Genomic DNA, 13,275 nt, shown 5'->3' with positions numbered 1-13,275 from the left:
CCCTACTTTTAATTGGAGGCATTTTGCATCGCCTGCCCAGTCTTTTACTTTCGTAGGGAGTGATTTCTGTGTGCAGATTCGGGACCATTCCTTCCAGGATTTTCCAAGTGTAGATTATGATATATCTCTCCCTCCTGCGTTCCAACGAGTACAAGTCAAGTGCTTCCAAACGTTCCCAGTAGTTAAGGTGCTTGACAGAACTTATACGTGCAGTAAAGGATCTCTGTACACTCTCTAGATCTGCAATTTCACCTGCTTTGAATGGAGATGTTAATGTACAGCAGTATTCCAGCCCAGAGAGAACAAGCGATTTGAAAAGGATCATCATTGGCTTGGCATCTCTCGTTTTGAACGTTCTCATTATCCATCCTATCATTTTCTTTGCACTTGCGATCGTGGCACTGCTGTGATCCTTGAAAGTGAGATCCTCAGACATTACTACTCCCAGGTCCCTTACATAATTTTTCCACTCTATTGTATGGCCAGAGTCTGTAGTATACTCTGTTCTAGTTATTATCTCCTCCAGTTTTCCATAACGGAGTAGTTGGAATTTGTCCTCATTGAACATCATATTGTTTACCGTTGCCCACTGGAAAACTTTGTTTATATCTTCTTGGAGGTTAACCGCGTCCTCAGCAGATGACAGCCTCATGCAGGTCCTAGTATCATCCGCAAAGGATGATACAGTGCTGTGGTGTATATCTCTGTCTATGTCTGATATGAGGATGAGGAATAAGATGGGGGCGAGTAGTGTGCCTTGTGGAACAGAGCTCTTCACTATGGCAGCCTCCGATTTAACTCTGTTGACCACTACTCTTTGTGTTCAATTTGTTAGGAAGTTGAAGATCCATCTCCCCACTTTCCCAGTTATTCCTTTAGCACGTATTTTATGGGCTATTACGCCATGATCGCATTAGTCAAAGGCTTTTGCAAAGTCTGTGTATATTACATCTGCATTCTGATTTTCTTCCAGTGCATCCAAGGCCATATCATAGGTCATATCAAGGCCATGTCAAGGTGATGACTCCTGATGCACAGTTCTTATCAAAAGTGTATGGACTTCAGCTTCCTCATCTTGAGCAATCTCTGAAAGACAGAATGTTAAGATGTGATACGGTTATGTGCATACTGTTTTCCGGTTTAAGGAGAACAGCAGATTTTCTTAACACTCACCCACAGCAGTCATAAAGGGATCCACGTGGATAGGTAAGCCACCTCCAGATCGTAAATCAACAGGCATTCGAAGGAGAGATAATCCTTGGTTGAGGAGTAGCAGATTTTTCTCGTGATCTGGTGCCTCTAATGAAGACAAGAAATATAAATGACCACTAAAAAGTAGTTATAATGCAGCTTCTATAACAAAAATAAATTAAATTTTCTAGACATTTATTTTAAAATAAATTAATTATGACCTCTACAATATACGAAAAGCTCTATGGCATAATTTCCATTACTTCTTCGTTTTTATACAAAAAAATATCATTCACAAAGAGAAGCGATGTTGACTTCTGTATATAGAAAAGTAATTACTGATAAAAATTTCTTCCTTTGTGAACAGAACAGTCACCCCAGTAATTAAAGCTCACCTTGGCAAGTATATCCATCACCAGTAAAGCCAGCACGACATCTACATGAGAAACCAAATGGAGACGATCGATCAGGCAGACAAGCAGCCTGGGGATGGCACACTGAAGGGTCTGATTCACACGACCTTGATGACTGACAAAAGAAGCCATCACCTTGGAAGCCCTATTGATATAAAAGTAAAGCCGATAAGAAAATAATTTAATGTATAAAAATCAAATTAATTTATTATGACTACTATGATATAGTTATATTATTACTGTTCAGTACACGTAGGAAGTGCCTTTGAACCTTTGGGTATAAAATGTGTCATGTTCAATAGTTGAAGTACAGTTAGCTCTACAAATTTTCAGGGGTTAAATTCCCAGAGGAGCTAATGAATCTAGAACCTGCGAAAATCACTAATGGCTGCCCTAAATATTTTTTAAAGTTATATATAATTTTGTATTTCAGAGATTTTTTTAACGCGTTGGCCGTTTCCCACCGAGGCAGGGTGACCCAAAAAGAAAGAAAAACCCAAAACGATAGAAAAAACATTCATCATCCTTCAGCACTTTCACTATCATTAATACATAATGATTGTCTTTGCAGAGGCGCTCAAATATGACAGCTCAGACGTCCTTCCAAACAGCCAATATCCCAAAACCCTCCTTTAAAGTGCAGGCACTGTACTTCCCATCTCCAGGACTCAAGTCTGGCTAACCGGTTTTCCTGAAGCCCTTCACAAAATTTTACCCTGTTCACACTCCAACAGCTCGTCAGGTCCCAAAAACCATTTGCCTCTATTCACTTCTATCTAACACGCTCCCATACGCTTGCTGGCTATAAATCCAAGCGCCTAGCTCACAAAAACTCCTTTACCCCCTCCCTCCAACCTTTCCTGGGACGACCCCTACCCCGCCTTCCTTTCCCGACAGATTTATACTCTCTCCAAGTCATTTTACTTTGTTCTATCCTTTCTAAATGACCAAACCACCTCAATAACCCCTCTTCAGCCCTATGACTAATACTTTTAGTAACTCCACACCTCATTCTAATTTCTACATTACGTATTCTCTGCATAACATTTACACCATACATTTTCTTGAGATACGACAAATTCACTGCCTCCAGCCTCCTCCTTGCTTCAGCATTTACAACCCATGCTTCACACCCTCAGGAAACAGAGAAGATGCATATAAAGCGCATATATATATATATATATATATATATATATATATATATATATATATATATATATATATATATATATATATATATATATATATATATATATATATATACATGTCGTGCCGAATAGGCAGAACTTACGATCTTGGCTTAAATAGCAACGTTCATCTTGCCAAACAGGACAAGTGAAAATTTGTGTATGCAATAATTTCGCCAAAATCATTCTCAACCTAACGAAAAAAATATATTTCACTGTGTTTGTTTAGTATTAAATTATTGTAAACAAATCTAAAATATATTTAGTTGGGTTAGGCTAAAATAAATTGCGCTTGTTACAATAAGATTAGGTAAGTTTTCTAAGATTCTTTTGGAGCAAAATTATAAATTTTTACATTAACAATAATGAAAAAATATATCTTTAAACGTATAAAAGAAAATTTCAGAAAGGAATTAATTTTAAATGAGTTCTTGCTAATTGATCAGTTTTACATATTCGGGGTAGGAGAGTTTCAGTGGGGGGAAATAAATGGGATTAAATCTGGAGTATCTGAGAGAGTTAGAGCAAAGGAAGGGGTAGCAGTAATGTTAAATGATCAGTTATGGAAGGAGAAAAGAGAATATGAATGTGTAAATTCAAGAATTATGTGGATTAAAGTAAAGGTTGGATGCGAGAAGTGGGTCATAATAAGCGTGTATGCACCTGGAGAAGAGAGGAATGCAGAGGAGAGAGAGAGATTTTGGGAGATGTTAAGTGAATGTATAGGAGCCTTTGAACCAAGTGAGAGAGTAATTGTGGTAGGGGACTTGAATGCTAAAGTAGGAGAAACTTTTAGAGAGGGTGTGGTAGGTAAGTTTGGGGTGCCAGGTGTAAATGATAATGGGAGCCCTTTGATTGAACTTTGTATAGAAAGGGGTTTAGTTATAGGTAATACATATTTTAAGAAAAAGAGGATAAATAAGTATACACGATATGATGTAGGGCGAAATGACAGTAGTTTGTTGGATTATGTATTGGTAGATAAAAGACTGTTGAGTAGACTTCAGGATGTACATGTTTATAGAGGGGCCACAGATATATCAGATCACTTTCTAGTTGTAGCTACACTGAGAGTAAAAGGTAGATGGGATACAAGGAGAATAGAAGCATCAGGGAAGAGAGAGGTGAAGGTTTATAAACTAAAAGAGGAGGCAGTTAGGATAAGATATAAACAGCTATTGGAGGATAGATGGGCTAATGAGAGCATAGGCAATGGGGTCGAAGAGGTATGGGGTAGGTTTAAAAATGTAGTGTTAGAGTGTTCAGCAGAAGTTTGTGGTTACAGGAAAGTGGGTGCAGGAGGGAAGAGGAGCGATTGGTGGAATGATGATGTAAAGAGAGTAGTAAGGGAGAAAAAGTTAGCATATGAGAAGTTTTTACAAAGTAGAAGTGATGCAAGGAGGGAAGAGTATATGGAGAAAAAGAGAGAAGTTAAGAGAGTGGTGAAGCAATGTAAAAAGAGAGCAAATGAGAGAGTGGGTGAGATGTTATCAACAAATTTTGTTGAAAATAAGAAAAAGTTTTGGAGTGAGATTAACAAGTTAAGAAAGCCTAGAGAACAAATGGATTTGTCAGTTAAAAATAGGAGAGGAGAGTTATTAAATGGAGAGTTAGAGGTATTGGGAAGATGGAAGGAATATTTTGAGGAATTGTTAAATGTTGATGAAGATAGGGAAGCTGTGATTTCGTGTATAGGGCAAGGAGGAATAACATCTTGTAGGAGTGAGGAAGAGCCAGTTGTGAGTGTGGGGGAAGTTCGTGAGGCAGTAGGTAAAATGAAAGGGGGTAAGGCAGCCGGGATTGATGGGATAAAGATAGAAATGTTAAAAGCAGGTGGGGATATAGTTTTGGAGTGGTTGGTGCAATTATTTAATAAATGTATGGAAGAGGGTAAGGTACCTAGGGATTGGCAGAGAGCATGCATAGTTCCTTTGTATAAAGGCAAAGGGGATAAAAGAGAGTGCAAAAATTATAGGGGGATAAGTCTGTTGAGTGTACCTGGTAAAGTGTATGGTAGAGTTATAATTGAAAGAATTAAGAGTAAGACGGAGAATAAGATAGCAGATGAACAAGGAGGCTTTAGGAAAGGTAGGGGGTGTGTGGACCAGGTGTTTACAGTGAAACATATAAGTGAACAGTATTTAGATAAGGCTAAAGAGGTCTTTGTGGCATTTATGGATTTGGAAAAGGCGTATGACAGGGTGGATAGGGGGGCAATGTGGCAGATGTTGCAAGTGTATGGTGTAGGAGGTAGGTTACTGAAAGCAGTGAAGAGTTTTTACGAGGATAGTGAGGCTCAAGTTAGAGTATGTAGGAAAGAGGGAAATTTTTTCCCAGTAAAAGTAGGCCTTAGACAAGGATGTGTGATGTCATCGTGGTTGTTTAATATATTTATAGATGGGGTTGTAAGAGAAGTAAATGCGAGGGTCTTGGCAAGAGGCGTGGAGTTAAAAGATAAAGAATCACACACAAAGTGGGAGTTGTCACAGCTGCTCTTTGCTGATGACACTGTGCTCTTGGGAGATTCTGAAGAGAAGTTGCAGAGATTGGTGGATGAATTTGGTAGGGTGTGCAAAAGAAGAAAATTAAAGGTGAATACAGGAAAGAGTAAGGTTATGAGGATAACAAAAAGATTAGGTGATGAAAGATTGAATATCAGATTGGAGGGAGAGAGTATGGAGGAGGTGAACGTATTCAGATATTTGGGAGTGGACGTGTCAGCGGATGGGTCTATGAAAGATGAGGTGAATCATAGAATTGATGAGGGAAAAAGAGTGAGTGGTGCACTTAGGAGTCTGTGGAGACAAAGAACTTTGTCCTTGGAGGCATAGAGGGGAATGTATGAGAGTATAGTTTTACCAACGCTCTTATATGGGTGTGAAGCGTGGGTGATGAATGTTGCAGCGAGGAGAAGGCTGGAGGCAGTGGAGATGTCATGTCTGAGGGCAATGTGTGGTGTGAATATAATGCAGAGAATTCGTAGTTTGGAAGTTAGGAGGAGGTGCGGGATTACCAAAACTGTTGTCCAGAGGGCTGAGGAAGGGTTGTTGAGGTGGTTCGGACATGTAGAGAGAATGGAGCGAAACAGAATGACTTCAAGAGTGTATCAGTCTGTAGTGGAAGGAAGGCGGGGTAGGGGTCGGCCTAGGAAGGGTTGGAGGGAGGGGGTAAAGGAGGTTTTGTGTGCGAGGGGCTTGGACTTCCAGCAGGCATGCGTGAGCGTGTTTGATAGGAGGGAATGGAGACAAATGGTTTTTAATACTTGACGTGCTGTTGGAGTGTGAGCAAAGTAACATTTATGAAGGGATTCAGGGAAACCGGCAGGCCGGACTTGAGTCCTGGAGATGGGAAGTACAGTGCCTGCACTCTGAAGGAGGGGTGTTAATGTTGCAGTTTAAAAACTGTAGTGTAAAGCACCCTTCTGGCAAGACAGTGATGGAGTGAATGATGGTGAAAGTTTTTCTTTTTCGGGCCACCCTGCCTTGGTGGGAATCGGCCGGTGTGATAATAAAAAAAATATATATATATATATATATATATATATATATATATATATATATATATATATATATACATATATATATATATACTATATATATATATGTATATATATATATATATATATATATATATATATATATATATATATATATATATATATATATATATATATATATATATATATATATATATATATATATATATGCATGGATATATCATAAATAGGTGAGTGGATATAGGTGGTTGTGTGGATCTGTTTGCCATTCTCAAGGAATTTTAAGTGAATTGTTTAAAGACAAGCAACCATGGCTTGTGTAATAAGCTTTCAGAGGCATTGTAGAGTTGACATGACTTACGAAATCGTAATGACACGATTGCAAACAAACCATACCACGGGCGGGAATAGAACCCGTCATCAGAGAGTCTCAAAACTCCAGATCGTCGCGTTAGCCACTGGACAGCTAGCCACAATAAGATTCGTCCAACTACGTATATTTCTACACCATAGGAAGGTTAGCATAGGCACCACTGTGACCACAAATGCAAGTTTTTACAGACGAATCTCCAGCTAGAGTGGCCGTGACGAACTCTAGCTCAAGTCCCCTCAAAGCCGTCAACATGACTCACGAAATCGTAATGACACGATTGCAAACAAACCATACCACGGGTGAGGATAGAACCCGCGATCAGAGAGTCTCAAAACTCCAGACCGTTGCGTTAGTCACTGGACCAGCTAGCCACAATAAGATTTGCACATTACGATTTCGTGCGTCATGTTGACGGCTTTGAGGGGACTTGAGCTAGAGGTCGTCACGGCCACGCTAGCTGGAGATTCGTCTGTAAAAACTTGCATTTGTGGTCACAGTGGTGCCTATACTAACCTTCCTATGGTGTAGAAATATATCTAGTTAGACGAATCTTATTGTGGCTAGCTGGTCCAGTGGCTAACGCGATGGTCTGGAGTTTTGAGACTCTCTGATCGCGGGTTCTATCCCAGCCCGTGGTTTAGTTTCATTGTAGGGTTCCTTGAAGCAATGTTACCAGTTGTAAAAGTTAGTGTTCTAGTTCACAAGGATGAGATTCTAGCTCCCAAGAATGTTTTTGTAGTTCTTAGAATGAAAAATTAAAATCTCAATTAGATGTGGATGGTAAGTTCATTAAGGAATGTAACGTGTCTGGCAGAAACGTATGGAAACATATCAGAAAAAAAGGAATGGAAAGTGGTTTCCAGAAGAGGCAGAATGACGAAATTTAGGAAGGTTGAAGCAGGGCAAATCGCTTTCCTTTTATACAAGACGATCTAATAAACAGGATAGCTGTTAAAAAAAAGGTCCTGGTAAAAGAAAGAAAATTGGTTTTCAAAGAAAACGCTAAAGTAGAGAAAAGCGAGTCAAAAATTTCTTTAGGAAATTGAAGAAATAAAATAGATAAACTAAGACTAATTGCAATATTGCAATAAGTGAAACCTGGTTCAACTTGAAAAAACCAGGATATGTCTGTTGAATTCCACTTACAAGACATAAATATTCCACAACACAAGACACAGATCTCTTTTTGATATACCTCGTGTCCATATCACACTGTAAAAACTCTATGCACATAAAGGGCCCCAAAATATGGAATTCATTACCAGAAGTTATTAAAGTAACCCAGTCTGAAAATCAATTTAAGACTCTTCTCAAAAGCCACTTAATCACCCTAGACTAAATGCTAAATACTCAGTATACATTTACTCACCTATGTACTCCCACATCATAACTGAAACAGTCACATTGAACCTTTTATCCATTGTTGACAGGAATATAACTGAATCATTGTTTTTCACAAAAGCATTTTAGAATATAAATACGTATATCTTTGTATTATACAAATTTTGATTCATTTATAATTAATATTCTACTGTACAACTATGAAATAATTACTTTCCTACTGTACTACTATGATATACTATTTCTTAGTATTAATTAGAATGTTAGCCAATAATGTTAAGTTGGCCCATAATACCAAGGCATAATAGAGGCTCTCTTTGTATTGCAACCCACTACTGTATATACACAATCTCAATGTACTGTTTGCAAAGACATTAAATAAATAAATAAATAAATAAATAAATCAGCAGGATAATGACAATATAAGCTGTTGTATAAAAAACGATATATAAATTGAAGGGACAAACACTGAGCCTATTTGGCTACAGTTTCTCGAAAGCATGAAATGCCAATCTTAGGTGTGATTTACAGACCCCCAAATATACATAATGACCACAGTAGTCGTTTTAGGACAGTTTCTCAGACATTTAGAAACGAATATGTAGTTTCAATGGAAGATTTAAACTTTAGCCAAATCGATTAGAGCAATTTGACAGTCTAGATTTCAGCGACTTTCTTAAATTGGTCTAGGATTCCTGTTTTTCTTTTTTTTTATTTTTGAGTGCGTCAAAATCAAATAGAGGAAAACAAGGATTCTTTGATTAATACTGTTAACACCGTTAAGGTCTGTGAGGGAAAAGTTCAATAGATAGGAGTAGCGAGGGAGTGTATAGTAACAATAGTTTCATTGCTGGCTACTTGTTAAGGTAGGGTAAGTCCAGCTCCCGATATTCCCCCCCCCCCTTTTTCCCCCTCCCCGAAAGTGATAGTTTGATTGCCGGCTGCTTGTTAAGGTAGGGGTCAGTCTAGCTCCCACTATCCCTTCCCCTCCCTCTTCCCCCCCCCCGAAAGGTGACGTATGGGGCTCCGGTCAAACAGTAAATGACTCGACTCACAGCTCCCAACACTACTCTTGGAATGACAGAGGGTCACCTGCCAACCAACGAGAAGAATAGAAGGAGACGGACTAACATCCTGAGACATCCCATGTTAATCTAATTACCTGTTATGTAAGCCAACACAGGACCTAACCCCTCATCATAGCAGTGGTAATGAACCTGTTTTCCTGTCATCTGAAGTCATTATCCACGGCTACACTCTGTGAAGAACGAGCCGGTGGTGGTCACCAACACCTGCTACCCCCCCCCCCCACATCAGCAACGGCTACGATTTCAACAACACGCAGTGTCACCAACACCTGATACCCCATTACCACGATATACCTATATTAGCATTGGGTTCAAATGTAATTTTTTCATTTCATTTTTCATTTTTCTTTCAATTAGGATACCCATTCATGTTTTATTGTTTTACATTTTCCGTTTCTAAATAATAAAGTGTTTATCATTGTCTGTTATTATTTCTTTTTCTATTCATTAATTTTCCTGAGGAGGAGCCAGCCTTGGTAATACTGACTGAAATTGTTACAGGGCTGAGTAAGCCTTCACAAGTGGCGACCTTGCCAGGATCAACTCTACTGAATCAAGATTCAATTCCATTTCGAATCTACCATTGGAACTTCAACGCCGCATACCACAGACGGTTACCACCAGCCATGAGTAATCATTCTCTGTGGTAGGACTACAGTACAGGTATTTAAAAGATTTGGTGATTGTTATAGTCTCAATTTATTGTAAGTCAAGTCAGGCAGGATACAATATTTAATTCTGCCACTTTTTTTTTCCGAGCTTGAAACACTGGAGGATTAGACTCTAGGGACCCGAGATTTTCCAGTGACAATTTGTTTCATTGAGCTCTTTATTTTATCAAGGGAACTGTCGTAGGACACTCTTGATTTGTTGGTGAGAAGATTGGATGGTCAAGTGACACATTCTACTTACTGTTTACTCGGAGCCGGCATAGAACCCTTCGTTTTCATTAATACATATTGTTTAATTGAAGCAGGGATCGAGCCCTCTGGTTTATTTACAGTTTGAGTGGAGCAGGAATTGAACCCTCCGTTTTTGTTGATACCCGTTTCATTTTTCCCCTGGTAGTTTAAGTTATTCTTGCAAGTATGGAGGAATACCAGTTTTGGATGAACGCTGGAAGTAAGTTAGGAATAACAGGGAAAAATTTAGAATCTTTCATTAGTGCTAAGATCCAGGAAAGACTTGAAAGAGAGAGAATTGAGAGAGAAGAGAGACAGAAAGGGAAAGAGAAGAGAATAAGGAGAGAGAAAGAATAGAGAGAGAGAATCAAGAAAGACAGTTAGAAAGAGAAAGAGAGGATAAAAAGGAGAGAGATCGAATTGAAAGAGAAAACCAAGATAGACAGTTAGAAAGGGAGAGAGAAGACAAAAAGGAGCGTGATAGACTTGATCATGAGGAGAGAGCTAGAGTACATGAGGAACAAGCTAAAGTACATGAGGAACAAGTTAAATTAAGAGAACTTGAGGAAAGAGCAAAGGATAGAGAAGTTGAGGAAAGAGCTAGAGAACGTGAGGAAAAAGCTAGAGAACGTGAGGAAAAAGCTAGAGAACTTGAGTTAACAGAGAGAGAAAAGGATCGCGAGCTCGAAAAAGCTCGCCTTGAATTAGAGAATAAAAAGTTAACTCTTACACAACAACAATTAGAGGAAGGAGTAATTGAACATCATGCAGCTAGTGCACATATTCCAACACTTAATTTACCTCCCTTCACAGAGGGTAATGACATTACTTCATACATTATCAGGTTCGAAAATACTGCTACCCTCTGTGAATGGCCTGCTGACACCTGGGCTACCAGGTTAGGAATGTTATTTTCTGGTACAGCTTTGAACATCTATGCAACTTTGTTGCAGGATATCATATGTAATTATAACCTACTGAAGAAGGCAATCCTTAAAGCATATCAAAAAAACCACAAATTCTTACAGGAAAGATTTCAGGTATGCCACCTTACAGCATGGCCAAAACTTTCAGCAGTTACAAGTAACACTCTTTCGTTTGTTCGACTTTTGGATAAAGAGCTCAGGAATTGATCACAGTTATGAATCTCTTAGAGACTTCATGGTTGCTGACCAGTTCCTGATAGCTCTTCCCCACCAGATAAGAACATTCATCAGAGAAAGTAACCTGATTAAAGTTGAGGAAGTTGCTGAGGCTGCTGACTTGTATGCTGAGGCTCACAATTCCTATAAAGACCTAAAGGGATCGAACCTTAAGGGCAATGGTTCACCTGAACCAAAGATTAAGAAGCCTACAGTAGAAGCAAAGTCACCAGCTATTATACCAACCTGTCATCGATGTGGTGGTATCGGACATAAACGTCCAGATTGTCCTTCCAAGAAAATAGAGAAAGTTGGTAGATGTTTTGTTGACGGTAATGACCAAGCACCCTTCTGTTCCTGAGCAGTTAATGGTATAAAAGTCTCTGATATATTATGTGACACTGGATGTACGTGCATCGTAATTTCGGACAAACTATTCCCTTACTTTAACACCTCTCGTGTGTCCTCTATTCTTTCAGATTACTTGGGTCGTGAAAATACTTTCCCTACAATACGCTGTTACTTGAAAACTAAATGGTTCACCGGTTGGACTAATGCGGTACTAGCCCCAATTACTTGTTCTATAACAGTGGGCAACATTAAAGGTGCCGTTCTTCCTTCAGAGGTGGATCTTTCGTCACCACCCGTGGATTTAAGTTTTCCAGCTCTTCCTCCTTGCAAGTTAAATAAGCCCCTTAACAATTCTGCACCGGAAGCTGCTTTGTCTCGTACTGTTCATTTGGGGGTGGAAACGGATGATACTGCTCTCGATAGTGAGGTAGCAGGATCACCTGTCCACTCGTCAGGTGAAAGTAAGGGTATTGCCTCCGGCACTCTCAATGTCTTGACTAGGGCTCAGACCATAACTTCGGCTTCTCCTACCTCCTCTTCTCCCACTGTAAGTCCTTTTATTTTCCCAGATTTTATGTCCAAGGATGACTTTGTCAATATACAGTGCAATTGCCCTTCACTTCGGGATTGTCGTAATCAAGCTTTTAACAACAACGTTATCCATGGGAGATACGTATCTCATAAGTTTGAATATATTAATGGTATCTTACATAAATCTGTATTTAGACCTCATTCTTCAGTGATAGATTATTCCCTCCTTGTTGTTCCTAAACCATGTCGAGAGACTGTTCTTCAAATGGCTCATGATTTGCCAGTGACCAAACACTTGGCCCATCGTAAGGCGTGGCATAAACTCAAGCACACTTATTTTTGGCCAAGCATGTATTCTCAGGTTACAAAAAAGTATAGTTCTTGCAATAGGTGTCAGGTGCTTACTGCACAAAATACACACTCTCCTAAATCCTGTATATTTATTAAATCTAAAACTTCCTTCCTGCAGAAACGAGATATTCCACCACAGAAAAGGAATGTTTGGCTCTTGTGTGGGGTATCTCCAAGGTTAAATTTTATTTACTGGGAAAAGAATTCATTTTAGAAACGGACCACAAACCTTTGATATACCTAGAAACTTTTAAGGGAACCAACAGTCGCCTCTTGAGGTGGACATTGGCACTCCAGGCTTTTAAGTTCCATATTGTGTATATCAATGGTTCATCCAATTATTTCTCTGGTTAAGTCGTGACAGTCAGTAGAAGATTTGTTACCTTACGCGGCTTCCACATGTTAGAACTTTTTCCTCGCCTATTCTTCTTATACTCCTTGACTATAAGTCTTGGTATGGGGGAGTGTGAGGGAAAAGTTCAATAGATAGGAGTAACGAGGGAGTGTATAGTAACAATAGTTTCATTGCCGGCTACTTGTTAAGGTAGGGTAAGTCCAGCTCCTGCTATTCCCCCCCCCCTTTTTTCCCCCTCCCCGAAAGTGATAGTTTGATTGCCGGCTGCTTGTTAAGGTAGGGGTCAGTCTAATTCCCGCTATCCCTTCCCCTCCCTCTCCCCCCCCCCGAAAGGTGACATGTAGGGCTCCGGTCAAACAGTAAATGACTCGACTCACAGCTCCCAACACTTCTCTTGGAATGACAGAGAGGGTCACCTGCCAACCAACGAGAAGAATAGGAGACGGACTAACGTCCTGAGACGTCCCATGTATAATCTAATTACCTGTTATGTAAGCCAACACAGGGCCTAACCCCTCATCATAGCAGTGGTAACGAACCTGTTTTCCTGTCAT

The 13,275-nt window shown here is 39.5% G+C and overlaps 1 protein-coding gene across 6 annotated transcripts in view; it reads right to left on the bottom strand.

Moving 5' to 3' along the window:
- Ndg (Nidogen) overlaps positions 1-13,275 on the bottom strand; it is a 211,029-nt gene that overhangs the window by 21,624 nt on the left and 176,130 nt on the right. For all 6 annotated transcript variants that reach the window (XM_070089510.1, XM_053782899.2, XM_070089511.1 and 3 more), the window contains 2 exons: positions 1,587-1,749; positions 1,174-1,299 (listed from right to left, as the gene is read on the bottom strand). In XM_070089510.1, the coding sequence (XP_069945611.1) occupies positions 1,174-1,299; positions 1,587-1,749 (289 nt within the window). The remainder of the gene's footprint in view (positions 1-1,173; positions 1,300-1,586; positions 1,750-13,275) is intronic.

This window comes from Cherax quadricarinatus, chromosome 28 (genome assembly GCF_038502225.1).
Source record: "Cherax quadricarinatus isolate ZL_2023a chromosome 28, ASM3850222v1, whole genome shotgun sequence".
In the NCBI taxonomy this organism is placed as follows: Eukaryota; Metazoa; Arthropoda; class Malacostraca; order Decapoda; family Parastacidae; genus Cherax; species Cherax quadricarinatus.
Note: the sequence above shows the minus strand (reverse complement) of the source record. Positions and strands in the feature narration are given on the sequence as shown.